We start from the raw sequence: 21064 nt of genomic DNA on the forward strand, positions 1-21064 counted from the left end.
CTTTAAATAGCTCAAGGGGCGGGACCTCTGGGGCAGAAGGGGCGGGACCTCTAGAGGCAAATTAGAAAAGACATCAGTGGGCTGCATTGTCCAGGAGAGAGAAGAAGCAGTTAGCAACCGCATTTTCCCAGATGCTGGCTTGTGAATCCTTATGACAGAGTTGTCACGTGGATGCTTCCAATTTGGTCTTGTGTGTCACTGTCTATCTGCGCTGAGCAACATGTCTCTGACTGACTCACTCTCTGAGTGATAAGAAGTGTTTGTCTTTTTGAAGACAACCAAAGGAAGAGTGGTTTTTGCTAATGACTCAATCACATTGGCTTTGTGGCCCAGAGAAATCCAACCTTTTGAATAGTGATGAACAAAACTGGGAAGTTTAGATTCACATACATTCTCACAAAACTGACACAAAAATTAGCTTTGCTGGCGATTTTGCAATTGTTAAACATAAAACTCACGGAAACAATTTTTTTTTTCTTTTTAAAGGGTTCTTCCAGGTAGAAAATAAGGAGTACAGTATATACTCCCTTCAAGACTCATTCACACTTATCTGTGTTTTTCTTTCCACCAGTGAGTAATGCTGGTAATTGCCTGCACACCAATTAAACCAATTCAAATTATGCATGTTGTTCACATCACATCATGGGGCAATCAAAAACGTGATATGATGCATGTTTTCCCCATAAAGACACCAAAATACACCAAGCCACACATTACTGTGTTTTCTTCATAAGAATACTCACAACACGGAAAGCTGCTTGCCCGCTGCCGACATTACCTAAAAAACGCCCTTTCCTGCTTCTTGATGCCTGCAGAGAAGGATTTGCTCACTACAAGTTTCATTTCTGCCTCTGATGCATCTTTAGGATTGCAATCAACAAGTTTGTCATCATAATCGGCAAAGTGGATATCCTTTTACCAATACTAACTACGTATGATAGTTCAATAACGATTTTTGCTTTTTCACTAGAAACCTTTATTTAGATACTAAATGGCAGGCAGATGCTTGAGGAATTAATGAATGAAAACACTTCTAGACACAAAGTTAACATCTTCTTGTGTCATTAGTGCCACATGTTTTGCTGGAAGCAAATCACCATTTATTCCACAAATTGTTTTACAAAGTGAAATGCAGAATTTCACTGCAAAGTCAATTTAACTCGTCACTAATAGTCAGCAGTTCAGAGATATCCATAATGAAATTGCATATTTAAATGTTAGGAAGGGTGACCTTAGTGTTGGTCTGTCGTTGTGGAATAACCAGATGGTAGTATGCCACTTAAACAGCGACAATCGCAACAAATGTACTAAAAACAGTTAAAATAAATCTGTATTTGTAATGTGATTATCCTCTACTTTTTGTCTCGGGCTACATCCACACTGCTATGTTTCCATTACACTTGCAGACAGTAATCTCAGTTTTTGCTTTTCATCCACCTTTACCCCAGCGCTTTTAGCCCTTAAAAATGGAGACTTCTGGAAACGCTCTCCGGTGCTGTGTAAATGCTGAGTACGTCAGCTCTGTGTTTCAGTGTGGACAGGTGAAATCATAGACATTTGAAAACACAGACTCGGATCACTCTCTGATTGGTCTGTACTTGTTACATAGCCCTTTCCTGATTGGATCCTGCCCATTACAACATCTCATATTCCAACATAGCAGATGTAAAATAGTTGCTTTCCATCACACTTGATGTGTTGCTTACCTGTGTGCATCTAATTTGTATTTTATGCAGTTTGAATGCTGCAGACATAGACAACAGTCAAATAATTTAGCTACAATTTAGCAATGAATCTGGTGGCCAGCGGCATCACTGCCCTTTCAAGGATTTTTCTGCTGATGCACATTGCCCAGTGTAAGTCAATGTCTACATCATATGTGTTTTTGGTTTATTTAGTGTGGATGGCATTGAGGACAATTTTGTAAAAGGAGTCAAAAGTGACAAGTGTGGATGTAAATGAACTTTTTTTAAAAACACCATTTTTAAAAGAAAACAGTGGTATGGAGAAATAATGCTAGGTAGAATATCTGACCTACAATCATGCAATTTTAATGCTTGCTCCCCCCAAGACGTCATTTCAGGTGAATTGGTAAATTAGTTAACACTCAGTCACTAAGTCATAGAACTAAGAGAGAGGTCAGGATCACACGCTGATACAGCACATTGCTGCACCCACCATATGACAAGCCAACTCAGCATCCCAGATTAGGACCCAAGTGCAGCCATGCAACGGGTGACACCTCAGCACCACACTAGTTCAGGTGGAATGGCACATTATGAGGTTTTTTATGGTGGCTGGAGTGCCACCAACCCCCAGGTTTTTCCCTGCAGGGCTGCATGCAGATTAACCTCATACCCAAAATGGAGCAATTGCAGGTTAAGAGCCTTGCTCAAGGGCCCAATGAAGTAGAGTCAATTTGGCCATTTACGGGATTTGAACCAGCAACCTTCCGATTACCAGTGCAGGGGCCTCATGTATAACGCCGTGCGTAGAACTCGCACTATAACATGGTGTAAGCACAAAAGCCGAAATGTGTTTACGCACAGAAAAATCCAGATGCAGGAATCTGTGCGTACTCCAACTTCCACGTTCTTCCGTTACATAAATCCCGATCAGCATGAAAACTAACGCTCGTGCACGCGCATTATGTAACGCCCCAAATCCTCCCAGAATTACGCCTCTTTGAATATGCAAATCAATATAAATCGCCCTTAAGCGCAGCCTTCTGTGAAAAGACAATGGGAAAAGCACGGGGAAAATATAAGAATTTCAGGTAATACCAAGTGGAGGCAAAGGAAAAACATACTATTTGTTCAAATAAACCGTGGTATAATCAACAAAATGAAGTTGATCGAGTGACATAGTGTGTTGGAGAAACTTGAAAGCTCACATTCACAAAATCGCACAGTGCCAGAAATAAAAAAGAAGTCACATATCAAAGTTGCAGTGAAAAACCGAGTTGTGAGCCCACTGTCTGAGTGTCATATGAAAGTTTATTAGGGTACAGAGAAAAAAGGCACACAGTGGGGAAAAAGCACGAAATGTCAACTTCAATCTCGACATTTCCACTTTAATCACGTAGTTTATTTTGTCATTTAGTAGAACATCATAAACTTCATCTTAAAATCATTTAATTAACCAGTTTCTCAAATCACATCGTAATTAAAGTAGCACGTTAAATGCTTTGTTTTGTATTTGATCTTCTATGTGCTCTGTGCGTGTGAATCACTACTTGCTTCTTAAACCGGCTCTCTTCCTCCAACTGGACACAGAATCCATTACATTCGTGATATTACAGCTCTCTGAATAACTAAAATACTGAGATGTATACGTGATGTCATTTTCATGATGATAGGAGTTAAAGCACGTTATTAAACATGAGTTTCACTTGATGAAATAATTTATTGCAGCAGTACTCAGGGCGGCTCTAGGCTTGTGGTGGCACTGGGCAGAGGAAGAATCGGTGGCTCCTTCGTCCGTCAGTGTCAGTAAAGTAGCTTATGCACGGTGGATGGCCACATCCGTTGTAGACACTGCACAGCCACCTCGTGCTCATGATACAAGCATTTAACTTTTGCCGAAATTTGTCGCTGCGTTTTTAGCTGTGTTGTTATTTTCTCTTTCTGTTTTATATTTAATATATATTGGTGTAGCCATCACTGCAGTCAGTGCTTTTCTTTCCCCAAGTAACCGATCGCCACACAATCAGCTCTGTAATAGACGTTAAGCCATCTGTAAGCTTAGCGCCGATTCTTCAAAACGTTTAAAGAACATTGAAATATCTTCGTAGTACATGTTTAATTATTCTATCCTTCACGACACTCCCAGTGAAGAATATAGATTATTTAAATGAAGTTAAAGTTTTATCTGTATAATTTAACAAACATATTTTGCTGCATTTCACCTTAAAAATGATATTGTCATCATATGTAAATACGCGCTTTATAAAGTGGCTCAGGTTGTACGATATTATACAGTGGGGTGATTGTACTTATAAGTACAAACAGTTCTACAAGGAGCAATTGATTGAGTGCATTTAAAGTTCTTGGGATGAAACTGTTTTGAACCGCGAGGTCTGTACAGGAAAGGCTTTAAAACGTTTTGCAGTGGCTGAGACAGCGTGTCCTTAAAGCTGTATACCGATAATTCTCTTTCCGATCAGCTGCTGCTGTGATTCACACTCAGATACAGTGATATAAATACTCCGCGTGGTGCAGTGAGAGAAATATGGAAAAAGATGATCCGCTGTGGCAACTCCTAACGGGAGGAGCTGAAAGAAGAAGAAGAAAAATAAGAAGAAGAGGAAGGTGCAGTGAGAGTAACAACGCTAAAGCAGTTATGGTATTTGGAATACTATGGCTGTTCCCTGGACCATTATATTGTTACGAGTTAATTACAATCAGATGCATTACACTAATAAACAATATGCGGTTAGTTTCTGTGTATTTATAAAGCCGCGTCATGAAAATAAAGAGTAACCACACAGGAACAGTAGCATTGCTTTGACGCTGGGTACCGCCAGTCTGCAAAACCGAGCGGAGAACTTGCTTATGACAAGGCATGAGGTACCGTGGAAAAGTGCGTGGCTTTACGCCAAGTGTAGGTTTTATACATCGCGATTTGAACGTGGAAAAGTTCTTATGCAACATTTCTGTGCGTACGCACCGTTTATACATGAGGCCCCAGATCCCTACCTCAGAGCCACTACTCCACCCATAGAATTAAGGGCTCACTTATTTTTATACATGAATAATTTCTGCATACTGTGTGTTTTATTTTGCTGCATGGACATCTTTTAAACATTCAAATTGGTGAATAAGTATAATTTATTTCAATTTGGAAAGTTCTCTTTAAATGTGCATTTTGTGGTTTAAAAACAAAAACAATCTAAAATTATTCAATGGGATCACAAACTTTCAAGCATGACTGTACTTCTGGTTCTTCACAATGCCAGTTCATTAAGTTGAATCAGAAAAAGAGATGGAGCTCCACATTGTGTGTCTGTTTTATAAGCTTGTTAAAATAGCACGCTCTTGTAATTCATCATAAAAGGCACTATATAAAATTTTCCCCCCTCCAATGCATCATTCAAAGCCCGGCAGATGTACTGTGTTTGTTTTCACCTCACTCAACTCATGCACACATGTAGGAACGACGCCACGCACAACGTGAAATAAGAGCCTTCAAGCAGAATCAAGGTGAACCTCGATGGCTGTTTCATTTGGCTTGTCATTTCTGGAAGCGGAAACTTGCTCTGATATAATTGTTGCTCCCCCTCAAGGCAGTTGGGAGGTGATTGGTGAGGGGGTTGGGGGGGTCACCCCCAGAGACCACCTGGGCAGAACACCAAGAGGAAATCCGTTAATTAAAAGGAAGTTATAAAAATCATTTTACACAAAAAGATATGCAGTTAACACAAAGGGCCCTGTTTAAAAGAGAAAGAGGGAGAGAGAAAGTCATAGGGGGTCAAAATGCAGTCAGAGTGAACCTAACTCTACAGATGTGTACCCTACTGGCATTCGGTAAGCGACGAGGTGCACACACACAGTTAAGTATTTGATTTAGCTTAGTTGCTTAACCGTTGCACAAATAGAATTCAGAGCTTCAACTCTCAAGGGTCGTATCGCTCTCTTTCATCTTCATCAGGTTGTGTGCCGTTATGTCACATGTGTAATCTGACCTTTGAGACCACTTGCCTTCCAGTTATTAAAGATGTCTGCACAGTGTGTGTACAGACAGTGATGTTGGGTACAGGCGTTGATGTGTACATCCTGCTGTTGCTCTTGTAAAATGTCTGTGTGGCGTCTGAAAGTTCATGTTGACAGCCTGTGACACATACTGTAAATCCATCCTCTGCTTTATAACAAATGGGCTGCATATCTGCAGATACTGTCGTCCCAGATGAACACCTTGTATAAAAGACTTACAGATCGTAAAATGGTTTAGATTCTTTTCTTTATAGGAATACACATTATTGCCTGTGTTAAAGTAATATGTGCTGATTACTTAAACTAAGCCTTTTCTACAAAAATACTTTGCGGCCCCATGTAAAACTATCTCTGCTGCATCTGCCTAGATGGTAATGCTCCTTAGGCAGTTTACTTTATGGGAATTCATTTCATGTTTCATGCTGTGTCTGCATGGATCTTAATGTCACAAGTTAAGCCTTCTCCACCAGAATGGCCAGCTGCTCTGTGTAAAAGCTGCCTGCACTACATCTGCATAGACAGCAATTTCCACTCAGCTGTTCTTTATAGCAATACAGTACACCTTATGTTCACCATTAAAGTTATATGTGGAGCATCTGAACAGATGCTGATGTCACAAGTGAACACTTCTCTACAAGAATACCCCTCCGCGCCCTGCAACAGACGTCTACGCTGTGTCTGCATGGGCAGTGATGGTCTCTAGATGATTTTATTTATAGGAACACACCTTATGGTCTGTTTTAAAGTTGAATGTAGTATGGCTATGGGGATGCTGATGCCTCACATGAATTATTTACCACAACAGCACCGTGTTCATCTGTGTATAGTTGTCTGTGTTCCTTCTATGTGGACTGTGGTGCCTTACATTGATTGAGCGTGCACATAAACTGCTGTTATACGCGTTCTGTACTACGAGAACCATCCACTGCTGGGTAAAGCTCATCTGTGCAGATGTTCATCACTCATGCGCATTGTTTATACTCCAAAATGATAATATCCCATTCCCCTATTTTAACTTACTCTGTGTTCATGTAGGCAACAAGCTCTTTTGCACCTCACACTTTGTTATGTGCAGTGCTAATAAAAAGTACTCACCCCCTTGGAAACGTTCACATTTTATTGTTATAGAACACTAGCCACGCTACCTGACAAAGACAGGTAATAGAATAATTTAAAAAAATATTTGCAATTTCTTGCCTAAAGTGTACCTTCAGCGCCTTCTCGGTATGTGGGTGTGTTTGAACCTCTCTTCACCGATGCTCCCTTTCTCGAGCGCGTTCCTGCGCGGCATGTTTCTCAGACTCTCTCCTTATTTTTAAGACACCTTTCTTACATCCTGTCCACTTTTATACTTGTAACCTTTGAAGGTGACATTCCTTGTGCCTTCCATGCTGTTTCTGCTCCTCGTGTGTCTCACACTTGCACTTCTGCTCTCGCTGCGTTACCAAAGCCAAACTGACCAATCACACCAAAGCCAAACTAACCAATCAGATTACTCAGACAGACTAGACACACAGACTTTAGTGTTCTATTATATAGTGGATAGAATGAATCGCAGTGGATTTAATTGGGCTTTTTTGACACAGAAAAGAATCTTTAATGTCAAAGTGAAAAGAGATCTCTGTGAAGTGGGCTCAGTTACTTACAAATATAAAACCAATTGCATAAGTATTGACACACCTAAATCATCACTGGTGCAGGCAAATTGCTTCAAAAGTCACAGAATTAGTTCAATGAATGCCACCCGCCTGTAGTCAATGGGTTTATGCCCCTGTACCTGGAAGGTCCATCTTGTGGTAAGTCAGTAGGGTGGACTAACCTACCAAAAACACTCTAAGGAACTTTGTGTAAAGATAATTGAAAAGTACACGTCAGGGAATTGAGACAAGTAAATATCCAAGTCACTGAATATTCCTTGGAGTCCAGTTAAACCATTAACAAATTTAAAGAGTAAGGCACAATTGTAAATCTGCTTAAAAAGTGAGGGATGGTGAAAGAAGACAAGCAAAGGGAGGCAACCAAGAGATCTATGATAACTCAGAAGGGGTTACAAGCTACAGAGGTTGAAGAGAAATTCACGTATGTTCCTCAGGTGCGTCACGAGATGGGAGAGTGGCAATGCCACTGTTAAAGAATGCACATGACATCTTGGCTAGAGTTTCTCAGAAGTTTTGTGGGAGACTCAGCTGGAAGAAGGTTCTATGGTCTGATTGTTGCGGCTGTCAGACTAAACATCATGTTTTTTATAAGCTGAGCACTGCCTATTATTGAAAACACTCCCTCCCCAACATGAAGCATGGCGGTGGCAGCATCATGCTGTGGGAATGTTTGTCTGAAGCAGGCTCTGGAAGACTTGTGAGGGTAAAATGGATGTAGTAAGGTACAGGGAGATCCTGCAGGGAAACCTGATTCAGTCTGTAGGAAACCTACAACGCTGGAGAAGATTTGTTTTTCAGCAAGACAATCACCTAAACATAAAGCCAAACCTACACAGGAATGGCTTGAAAACAACAATGTCAATGACCTGGAGTGGCTAAGTCAATTTGTGGCTCAGCTGTTTACTCACGATCCCCCAATATGACCTGACAGAGCTGGAGCAGTTTTGCAAAGAACAATGGGGAGGCATGGCAGTGTCCAGATGTGCAAAGCTGATAGAGAGAAACCTGTCCACACAGTCTCAAAGCGGGAATGGCTCTCAAAGACTCACCTACTAAATACTGACTTGAATTGTGAATATGTTTGCAATCAATTACTTTGTGTCGTATATTTGTAATTAATTAATTTAGACCACTTTGCAGAGATCTGTATTCACTTTGGAATCAAGTCTTTTTCAGTTGATCAATGTCAAAAAAAACATTAAATCCACTATGATTTAATGTTGAATGACAATAAAAATGTGAAAACTTTCAAGAGAGAGGAATCTATTATATTACCCACCTCTTAATGTGTCGTACAAAATCTGTCTTCACTTTAGCTTTAGGCACATTCACCCATGGTGAATTATCGTGCAGTGCTGTGACTTGTTGGCTTGAGCTCATACATAACAAGCCAACATAGTCTACATCTTACTTTCTCAACGCAACAGGATCTTCCAAGGACACCTACTTCTTTGTTAAATGCACCTTAATGTGACTGAAGCCCACTCATTATATGTCATCATATGGATCCTCAGAGGGGTGAGTGGCATGAATGCCCACTGGTAGTCTCGGGATGTTCCATCTGTTAGCATTTCTTCACTCTCACTTAGCTAATGCTAGAAATTGTAGATTTTGATCTTCCCTAAAATTCTTGGTGCCCAAGGGTGGCTTCCTTCCCCTTCTGCCTGTTTCGGTTTATCTCAGTTCACATTCTATCAAATGATAAGCTGAATCCACACACACTTACGTAAATAGTGTGAATATGAAAGGCTAGCCACAATGTAGCCCTAAGTCAGCTGCTTAGTTTGTGTGGGATCTTTCCAGGCGTTTCCAGTATACATACAATATCCACTGTCACAAGAATGATGAAAAGACATTATAAAGGTTTGGGGCAGCCACTCGTATAATATATCCTGGCTACAAAATGGTATTTTCCAAGAGATATTTACAAGACAGAATTAATTATATGAAGTCAAGATGGCAGCTTTAAAGGCCAGGGTATGAAATGACGTAATTGGGGCCGGAAGGGGAAGTGACATTGTGAAAGAAAAATGAACTGCTTGCAAGCTACTTAGAGTTAATAACAGACAAAGTCGTTTTGCTATAATGGCAGATTATTCATACAGGCGTCTGTCATAAGACAGGGTGCAGTAGGCTGACCAAGGAAAATTTCCAGTTTCTAAGAAACGTGTCTATTTGACACAAGATAGGTGACCTTTCCTTCTTTAGGGTCTATCAGATCAATGAAAAAAAATAAGAACAGATGGCCCATTAGCGTACTAAAATAAAAGGCTTAATTAAACAATATTAAAAATATTTTTGAATAATAAGGGGAAGGGGGAGAAAGAAGAAATTATAAAAAACCAATAGAAAAAAATGGTACTTTGCTCTTCTGCTTGCAACGTAGATTCCATGTACTCATCTGTGACTGAATAAAAATCTAATTAATTGAACTTGTCCTGTCTTCCTCGGGTTTTTTTCTTCCACAACGTCATCAGAGGTAGGACCGGAAGTGACGTTGCCAGAGAAGGGGCAGGAAATTCCATTGTCTGAGATGCCAGAACAGGAAGTGATGTCATCGGAGGCGCCAAAACAGGAATTGACATCATCAGAGGTGTCCGAACCCTGTGGGATTGCCTGAGAATGGTCTGCAAGGGATTGAGAGGGACAGTTAGTGCACCCTGCCGCCCCCTGGTCGGACGTGGAATTGCCATTTTTCAGGCCCTTTAGTTGACTCCTACTCGCACATGTGTGACACCACCTAGGTGTAGTTCTGTGGTAGGACTGGGATGGTTTGCAGGTAGTTGGAGGACAGTAATCAGGCATCTTTATTATTCTACAGTCTATTCTACAATGCTTTCAGCCTGCTTTTGACCTGCTTGAAAGAGGAGTAGCAAGCTTTCTAACCAATGAGGTCATATAACATGTCCATCCATCCATTATCCAACCCGCTATATCCTAACTACAGGGTCACGGGGTCTGCTGGAGCCAATCCCAGCCAACACAGGGTGCAAGGCAGGAAACAAACCCCAGGCAGGGCTCAAGCCCACCGCAGCATATAACTTATGTCCAAACTCGAACCCCTGGTCAATCAAATGAGAATTTTAGTGCATTACTAAATACATTTGTGGGTTTTTGTGAGTCTCTCTTCACACTTGCTTCCTGGAATGAAGAAACTCAGACTGAAAAAGGACAAAAGAAAACCTTCCTAAACTGTTCAAATCCACAGCTGCTGAACCTAAGTGTGATGGAAAGCTCCTGTCAGCCATGCATCTTCAACATGAGGGTTTTGTTAAAAGCTAAAAAAAAAAAAAAATACACTTAAATAAATTGCAACTTTCCTCTGAGTAATAAGATGATGCCAGAGATGCCTTTGTGAAATGTGTTATACGTGTTTGTTTCCTTCCTGTTCTGTGTTGATTAGCTCCATATGTCCTCACGTGTGGTGAAGCAGTGGGAGATCTGTACAGCGTCCCCTGCAGAAGCTTCGAAATGCTGCCAGGACATCGGTTGCAATTTAACGGGTGTCATTTTGAGTTAAAAATCCTAGAATACAAAAAAACACAGTAGGGCAAAGCACCCTGTTATTTTACCCCCTCCTGGGGTATTGGACATGGACTGCTTGACTTATTCCTACTTTTCCTCTGCTGTACTAACAGAAACCTACATTATCTACCTGTGTGTATCTGCGCCAGCCCCCCAGCTTATCAGATCACCTGGTGGGTACAGCTTACTAGCTGCTCATGCCTTGCCTTGGGGGCTTAACTTTAAGATGATACATTCTCTACCTGGGTCTATATTGGGTAAAACTTATCAGATCACCCGGTGGGTACAGCTTACTAGCTGTTCTTGCCTTGGGGGCTTAACTTTGAAATGATACCTGGTGCCCTTGTATCTTGTTAGTCTGTTTGGGAACACAAAACCTTTTTTTCGTTTGACTTATCTCAGATGGAAGCAGTAGGATTATTACAGAAAGAAGAACAGTAGGTCTTTTTGCTACCTATGTTAGCCACATGCACTCTCTGGTTGCCCACTGACAGAGGTTTCCTCAGGGGTCTTCAGCTACATATACAGGATTAGGTGAAGTGTGCAGCAATAAAATGGTATTTCTAGACGCAGAATGGTTACAATTGCTTTGAGGTGGTTCATCAAACTTTAGGAAAGGCAAAAGGGTAAAGATGGTGTTGTAGAAGAAAATCTGGTTGTTTATAAAAACACAAGGGCTGACTCAGTAGTCAAGAAGAAAATCCATATTAAATAGTAAGTGTTTCAAAATTCCACAATTTGTTTAGTCTTAAATTGTTAAGTACCAAAATCTTATTAAATGCAAACAACTTAAGGTCATTTTCCTCAATCTCCCAAGCTTAATATTGACAATAGTGGTGAGCAAAGCCAAGCATGGAGACATGGGTTCATCTGCTGTGTTTATTTGAAGAGCCACTTTATCCCAGTGTCCCCCATCACAGCTCACCTGAAAGCTGCTCACGTATCGCACAGGTTGTGAACCCGTAACTCTAGTCAATAACTACTTGACATAGCGCTACTTTAAACAACAATTGAAGAACAAGTTAAGTTACACTTACTTAAAAACTATGTGAGATAATTTAAAGACAATCTCTACAGACCCTCAAACATGGTGTGACAGCCCCCTAAGGGGTTGTGGATGCTAGTTTGAAAACCCCTGCGGTTTTCAAGGAATCAGGCCTTAGAATTGCCTGCCTTATAATGTAGCATGTGGGCCACTTTTGGACCTGTTTTTCTGTCTGCCTCCACGCTGCATCTGTGGGCACAAATGTCTTCTCAATTTCTAGCTGGCATTTGGTGTCAGAGCCATTGCTTAACATGAAGGCAAAACTAGCATCTTGCCTGCATGTCTGTGTTCTAAAACTTATTCATGTAAGCATTTGTCACTGGTGCCAACTCATCATATTTAGCCCCTCGTTAACGATGAGAGATTAATGGGAAAATGCAGAAGCTCTCCTGCATGATTGGTTTTTTAATATATTTTTTTCCAATGTTCAGTTAAGCCCGAAGTCAATCAAAACTTTGCAGCAGACTTGGGGCCAAGATGCAGTCATCAGACTCCAAGGCTCGAGTCCATCCTGGAGTGTTGCTCTGAATGAACACAGGCAGTGAGATTTATTAGGTGGGCTGGCCACATTAATATCAAGCATTTGTGTTCACTGCACAGTTCCCCAAAGATTTTTCCTTAAAAGGAAATCCCAGACAACAGGAGATTGTGCTTCCAGTCTCTCTGCCTCCACATCCAAAAGCTTTCCCTGGCTGTGATGAAGATTCACTGGTAAGCTTCAAAGTGCCTACTTAACCGACAAGGTCACCATCTCCAATGCAGAGAGTTCTCACTTTAGACCCTCTCTTCTTATGCGTTCAGAAGTCAGGTCACTTTACACATTTAGTGACCACAGAAGGAGAGCACAGTGTCTGTTTCAAAACAGAAGAGGTTAAAAATTGAGAATGCTGTTAGTTTAAATCTGAGTTCAGTCTTATATTTATTGGCCTTTCTAGGCCTACTTAGCACCAGCTTCTTACTGGGGGCTCAAGCTGGTTTAGGGAGTAAGTCAGAACTGCCGCTACAGGCGTTCCTGAGCCAAGTCAGCTTATTTCTATTCATCCAGCTTCCAAGCTCACTTACAGTATGAACATGAGGTGCCAGAGCGTATGAGCACAGCATTAGACACACTGCAGGAAAAAACTCTTAATTATGATGTCCCTCTCTTGTAGCGAACATATAGAGACAATTTAAAGTCAGTAATTAACCTGCATATATGTGAGATGTTAGGGGAAACCTAAGTATTTCTAAAAAAAAAAATACCTACACAGATCTGTAGAGAATATGCAAACTTCACATAGACAATTAACAGGCCAGGATCTGAACCCAGGACAATAGAACTGTGACATAGAGCAGCACTAGCAACTGTGCTGCCATGCTGGTGTTCCCTTGGTGGTTTCATTTTGGCCCAGAGGATGTCAGGCAGGGAATCCAGGAGAATCCTTCTCAAAAATTCAGCATTTCTGCTGTTCAACCCCTGATTTATTGGCATTTCCTCTTTTCAAATAAAGGTTTTGTCCTTTTTATCCATAATAAGCTAATAAATGTTTTCTTGCTCCAGATCATTGGGTGGCATCTATCTATCTATCTATCTATCTATCTATCTATCTATCTATCTATCTATCTATCTATCTATCTATCTATCTATCTATCTATCTATCTATCTATCTATCTATCTATCTATCTATCTATCTATCTATGTGTAGAGCAGTTTCATCCTTTAAAAATTATGCTGGTAAGTTCTCATCTTCTTCAGAAGTGTAATCAGAAGTGTAGGTTTAGTACTCAAATTAATCCTTAAAATAAACTGTAATCTTATAATCTTCATTTTCTTCAACTGAAAACAGTTTTTGAGCTTATTTTTATGTAACCTCCTTGGCAATTTAGCTTAACTGTCTCAGGTTTAAATCTATCTAATATATATTTTATCTCTCTATCATAAAAAAAAAATATCTTGCGACGAGATCTTTGGCAGAGAATTCTTTTGAACAGAGATCTTTTGAAGAGAGACAGAGAGACATTTTCACGTCCTGCGAGATGGACAAGTCACGTCATACTTACAGCCTTTGGAAGCAAGTCCCATGATGCACATGCAGAGCAGGTTAGAGATGATGGAAGTAGGAAAATTCAAAAGTTTAAAAAAAATGATAGTAAAGATCGCATTAGCACAAACAAACAGAAAATATTACTCGGTGAAATAACGGAACAACAAAAAGAGATTGAATAGTGTTTGAGAATGACAAGAAGGTGCTGTACAGGCTTTTACACGATTGCAATGCCACACGAAATGCAGATCAAGCAAAGAGGAGGTAAAAAAAACAAATGTTATTTGTTTCCCATTGTATCTCCATTTAAGAGGGGTTTCAGTGGAGCGACCTCGTCTCCTTGGAGTGCGTTTAGCCCCCCTCTTCACAATGGTGGGTCATGCTTGTGTGTTATTGAAGGGGTAGGTGAGCGAAGTGCAGATCACGCAGCATGGCAGAAGCAGCAAGCCAGCAGCTGATCGAGCAAAGAGGGGATTAAAAAAACGCTGTATTTGTTTCCCATTGTATCGCCATTTAAGCGTGGTTTCAGAGGGGCGGCCGCGTCTCCTTGGGGGTGCGTTCAGCCCCCCTCTTCACAACGGTGTGTAGCGCTGGCTTGGGCAGGAAGGGGCTGGTGAGCGAAGTGAGCAGGGGGCAAAGCCCCCTTGTCTTATATATAAATGTCTACATGTGGATGTGTGTGTGTCTGTCTGTCCGACCCAGAAGTGCAAGGCTACGGCTTAAAGCTAAAAGAGCTGGCAAGGCAGCTCCAAGTTAACGAGTCAGAAAATGAAAGACGTACAAGGCCATAGCATGAGGCTGAAAGAGAAAGTGACTCCGTCACCAAAAAATGAATTCAAAAGAAGTTAATTAGCAGCAAAAACAGGTCACTAATTAAGAAAAGGGTTAGAATGAGTACCTGCAGCCTTCCAGGACTGGAGTTTGAGATCCCTGGTTTAGTGCAATGGGTGTCATATTAAACAAATATTGACTTATGGCAGGACAATCTAGATTTTGAAACTTGCTTCTTGACCACTATGCTCATAAAGAAGTGACTTTGTGCAAATTTCAAGCTCAAACACATTTACTGTGAAATATTTAAAAAGTTGGGACTGAAACATTAAGGTAATCCTCCCACTGTCCTGCCGGGTTACTGGTATACATGACTTTAGCACCCAGAAGGGCTCCTTACTGAATAATGAGTACATCTCCTAATGATTGACTTGACTCTTCTGTTTGTGTCTGCAGAAGGAAGTCAAGGACGTTTTCTCTCCCGTTGTGTTTGAAGTGGCCTATAGTCTGGGGGAACATGTGATTGAGAGCAATGGGAGCGAGCAGTTGCCTGCACTCACCCCCATCCTACGATGGAAAAAAGGAGGCAAGATTGCCCAAAGAAACCAGGTAAGCCTTTGACTTGCTGGCACGCCTGCCTGTAATGATCTGTTTTTCTGTCTCCCTTCCTTTCAATGTGCTTCCTTTTTTTCTGTTTACCTTGGTCTATGTTCTGATATGTCTGGCTCTTCTGTGCTTTTTCCTAGGCCTGTCTACCTTTCTGCCAATCCCTTTTTGCATGCCTCCCTATACTCAATTCTAGATATTATTTTCTGCCTGCCCCTTCATTTCTTATTTATTTTTTTCTTTCTGCTTTTTTTGATCAATGGATAGCATGTGCCTCTGCCTCTCAGTTTGTCCAGATGTATTGTTGTCCAGCTTGTCATTAAAGAGATCAGTGTCATGCCTGCCCACCTTGATACAGATATGCTAAGGTGTGTCTCTAGACCATCCAGACCATCAATAATGTTTTTATATTTTCTGTACATTTAAGCAATTCTGTCTTGTATTTCTGAAGATTAGATTAGATTAGCTATAATTTATTAAACCCTTGGTGGAAATTCAAATGCATACCACAGCAAAAACAAAAACATAAATTGCACAGATATCAACTCAAAGTAATAGAATAAGAACATACAATAAATATTATACTAAAGTTTGTAATAGTTTCCTGTGACTTCTGACTGGAGTGACGATAGGAACGTTGAGAGAAAGCATTGAACTTCCTAATGGCTACAGGCATAAAAGATCCCCATTACAACATGGAGTTATGAGCCTGTGGCTAAAAGTACTCCGTGGAGGAACTGGGCAGAATTACCATATATACTTGCGGATAAGTTGTTCCGCGCAAAAGTCAGGGCTTGGTTATACCATATAATTTCTGGTATTTATAATGTTGGTCATATAAGTCAAATGCGGAAAACTTGCGCTACTGGTCCAAGACATTATGATATGCTAATGCCCACCTGAGAGAGTAACCATGGAGCACACGGCCTTTATTTCTATGTATTGTGCCTACGTGACCACACGGTAATACCCAAACAGTTTGCACTGTTTTGTGTTTTTAGTATCTCACCCCCTCATACACCTTTATCATAAAAGCATCCCTTATCTACGATGGAGCATTCGATCAGAAGAAAATACGAAGTTGGTTTTAAATTAAAAGTCATTGAAGTGGCGAAAGAAATTGGTAACTGCAATGTTGTAACAAAATTTGATGCGTCTGAGAAACTGATGTGAAATTGGAGAAAACAAGAAGATGTAAAAAAATAAAAAATGTAAGTGTCGAATTTTTGAACAGGCGTATTAGTCTGGGTCTGATTTTATGATCGATTTTTTGGGTTTCAAGTCCTGACTTACACGCGAGTATATACTGTATTCATAATGGCATCCAATTTTGCCACCATTCTCTTTTTCTCAATAGCCTTCATAGTGTCCGGAGTCAGTCCCGTGATGGAGCTGGCTTTACTGATAAATTTGTTGAGGCATTTTGCATCATCTGAACTCAAGTTGCTTCCTCAGGAGAGCATCACATAGAACAACAAACTGGCTACAACGGACTGGTAAAACAGTTCCAGCAACCTGTGGCGCACATCAAAAGACCTGAGTCTCCTCAGGAAGTTGAGTCTGCTCTGGCCCTTCTTATACAGCACCATTGGGTTGTCAGACCAGTTCAGTTTGCAGTTCATATAGACCTCCAAATACTCTCTGCAGCACCTCAACTTCCCTTTCCTGTAAAGTGACTGGTCACAGGGGCTCCATAACACCACCAATTGTATTGTCTTGTTCATGTTGATCTGCAGGCGTTTTTACCTGCACCACAAGTCCAAGTGCTCTGTAGCCCTTCTGTTCCAAATCATCTCCATTATCAATACAGCTATGATGCAGGAGTTGTCTGAGAATTTCTATACATGGCAAGAGTTAGTACTACATTTACTTACTGTATCTGGCGACTTACAACATTTATGACATTTATTACATTTCTTTTGGTTTTCCAATTGGAGCACAGGCAGGTCAAGTGCCTTGCTCATGGTTAAACAGAGTTAGTAGCAGGATTTGAACATTTTGAAGTCCAAAGCCTTAACCATTACACCACACTGCCTGCCCACTGCCTGTAATGTACTGGAAATCTGTTGTGTATAGGGTAAACTGGAATGGAGACAGGACAGTTACCTGAAGAGCCCCAGTGTTACACACCGCCGTCTCTGACACACAGCCCTTAAGCATCACAAACTGTCCGTCTGTTAAGCAGGTAGTCCATGACCCAGGAGCCTGTGGGGCCTTTAGGATTCATAGTCCTTATCTTTTTCTGTGAGGCTGGATGGTGTTAAAGGTGCTGGAGAAATTAAAGAACATGATCTTCACTACGGTCACTGGATTGCAGGGTAACGCCAACTGAAAGCCCAGAAGACACACATTTACTTGACTTGTGACCTCACCCGGAGCCTCCCAGCATCACACATACAAAAAAAAAGAAACAAATTCCAACAGCACCCCCTGCAGTGCCCCCCTGCATAGCTCTTACGCCATCTTTGACAGAGGTGTTCTCCACAAAGGGGTCATTGTGCTGTAGAGAAGGATGTTTGCTGACACAGCTGGGCATGATGCTATCCAGGAGCCCAGTGGTGACCTGGGGCTTTTCTGGCTTATGGAGGCATTAAAGTGCTGTAAACGAATCCCACATAAGTGGACATGCCATGGCTCACCATACAAGGAGAGAAAGCGGGCGAAAACGTTTAGGCTGCCAGTCGCTTTCTTAATGAGTATTTATTCCAATTCTGACAAGACCGCTTATGTTACCATTTTAAGCATTGGTAATAATAATATACAGACAGGATTAGCTCTCAGACAAAGCAATGTAGAACAGTGTCAATGTAAACGCAGGCTTGGTGACCCCACAGTTCTTGAGGACAGAGTGGGTAGAACACCTCCTTGTGCTATTTTGGCTGCCATGTGGAGTGCAGTGTGTTTCACTTTTAGATTTAATGTTCTTTATAGCTTTAGACGACATAGTTTAGATTAGATTAGATAAAGTTTATTGATCCCATGGGGAAATTCAAATGCATACAGCAGCAGAAACACTAAAAACAAGAATACAGTCTCCCAGGGCAGATAATACATCTGATCAGTGAATTGATAAATAAATGCTTAAATAAGATACATCAGGTGGAAGCATTGAATTGTCTAAAAGCACTGGGCAGAAAAGACCCCCAGAGCCACTTCTTACTGTACTGCCTGGATTTTAGCACATGTCCACAGAAATAAATGAAAGGCTCTGTGTGCAGTAAACTAAGTATTTCTGAATGATTACCCACAAATCTAATGTGCCCATGACTTAAAGTGAAAGCAGGACAGTATAGAGAGAGAAGGGTGCTGCAGCGGAGAGCAATGGGGCAGTACTTGGGAGCACATATTTTCTTTTATTTATGAATATTATAAAAATTTGTTACCAGAAAGTTGCATTTCTGCATGCTTTTAGCCATATGTGTTCCACGTGCCTTTGAGCAGGCTGCCGAGTCTCAGGACACAGAAAATTTCTGCCTTCTCTTGGCTGATACGCCATTGCCATAAATTCCCTGTTCCAAGTCAAGTGGTGCGGTGCACTGTACTGTGCTTAACTGGGAAAGATTTTAAAATCTGTCCGTCAAAGCACTCGTTTCAGTTTAAATCTCCATTTGCTGGAACGTGCTCAAGTCACAGCATTCTTCTTCAGAATAAACTAAAAATAAAGACTTGGAAAAGAAAATATTGGCATGACACTTCAGTAATAATAAATAGCTGCACTATTGCTGCTAACAACCGGGGTCATATAATTACAACACATAACAACACTTAACAAGAATAGGCGGCCATTGTGGTCTTTTGGCTAAGGCAGTGGACTTTACATGACAAGACTGTCCATTCAGATTATGCCACTGACTCCCTGTGTAACCCAGGACAAGTCACCTAAGCTGGTGGGACGTTACATGACTTCCATCTGAAGGGGATATCAAACTTGACAACTGCCACTGCTGATCTCATAGTCTGAGTATGTCAGATGATGTGACCAGAAATCACAATGCAGAACTAATTACGTGACTCCATGATGACTTTCCATAACAGTTTCAAAATTCCAAAGTATTACAAGACCACCTCTTTTTCTTACGACCAATAATGTGCTGACTGACAGCCAGTCCCTTGTGAAGGCTTTATAGGTACAGCCAATTCAGACACAGCCTTAGTCTTTTTGTTCATTCTGCTGTGGCATGTAAAATAAAAGACATCAGACAGACACACACGCCTTTTCTTCTATTTGTAAGGTCCAAAGCACTCATGTTCCTTAAGGCCATGTCACATTACATGACTTTTCCAACAACACCGAGGCGCAGACTTCATTTACATAATCTTAGAGTGATGAAGGCAGTCGCAGTGCACTCCAGAGTGTTTCCTGGTTTGTCATGCCTTCTCCCTAATTTAGAAGGATTGATTCCTGTTCCACATTCAATTTTCACTCAGCAGTAAAAAGAGCCCTCCCAGTGAGACGCTGAGTGAGCCATTCTGTTGCCCAGAGAGCATTTGCCGCTCAGCTCATACCTTTACCTAGTATGCTACTGGGCAGTTCCAGACAGAAGCTTTTTCATTGTACTTTTTTATATTTATGGGGCCACAGCTTTACTCACCTGGCACAACCTTTTCTGGCATTTTTTATAAAAACAACATTTCAGCAACCATCACACCAGCTGTTTCCTTTTGCTTTAATATACTGACGTTTGCAGAGCACAAACTTCCCACTGGTTCGCTCAGACTATTTTTAAACTAAGTTAATGATTCTTTTGGCCGGGTTGTGCATATTCCAGGCTTTTGTGTTGTATGTGTCCCATGCTTTTCCAATAAAATTTTAATCACATTTCACAGGGCTGTTCGCATAATAAGCAGTTTGACCTTATTTTGCAGGAAAACTCTTTATTTTAGGATGAGCTCACACTGATCCTCTGCAGTGTTGAATTTTATTTGTAGTGGATGTATTATGTCAATCTTGTATGTCCTTCACATCTATCTATCTATCTATTATCTTTATATAGTGCCTCTGACATCTATCTATCTATCTATCTATCTATCTATCTATCTATCTATCTATCTATCTATCTATCTATCTATCTATCTATCTATCAATCTATCGTGCCTCTGATATCTATCTATCTATCTATCTATCTATCTATCTATCTATCTATCTATCTATCTATCTATCTATCTATCTATCTATCTATCGTGCCTCTGATATCTATCTATCTATCGTGCCTCTGATATCTATCTATCTATCTATCTATCTATCTATCTATCTATCTATCTATCTATCTATCTATCTATCTATCTATCTATCTATCGTGCCTCTGACATCTATCTATCTATCTATCTATCTATCTATCTATCTAGTCCATTATCCAGGACACCATAGGCTCATCCACCTGGGTATCCCTAAGCTTCCATCTTAACAGGGATGGCTGGATAGTATTGAAGGCATGGGAGAAATTAAAAAACATAATCCTCACAATGCTGCCAGCTTTGTCCAGGTGAGAATAAGTCTTGTAGCATCTTTCAAAAAAGGTACCATAGAGTTGTTATGACATGTGGGCTAAAGGATGGACCAGGAAAGAAAAGAGAAACAAGAAAACAAGACAAGACAAACCAAGAGATTAAAGCGACACAACCTGAAACATAGTCTATAGTCCCTTAGTCCCTGAGCCACATATTTAAAAAACTTAACGGAAAAGAGAACAGAGAACTATAAAGACTCAAACAAATTTAGATTTT

At 40.7% G+C, this 21064-nt stretch overlaps 1 protein-coding gene across 1 annotated transcript in view; it reads left to right on the forward strand.

The window, feature by feature from the left end:
• itga9 (integrin, alpha 9) overlaps positions 1-21064 on the forward strand; it is a 336927-nt gene that overhangs the window by 181522 nt on the left and 134341 nt on the right. The window contains exon 16 of the mRNA XM_039736193.1: positions 15191-15343. Coding sequence (XP_039592127.1) covers positions 15191-15343 — 153 coding nt within the window. The remainder of the gene's footprint in view (positions 1-15190; positions 15344-21064) is intronic.

Source organism: Polypterus senegalus, chromosome 15 (genome assembly GCF_016835505.1).
Source record: "Polypterus senegalus isolate Bchr_013 chromosome 15, ASM1683550v1, whole genome shotgun sequence".
NCBI lineage: Eukaryota > Metazoa > Chordata > Cladistia > Polypteriformes > Polypteridae > Polypterus > Polypterus senegalus.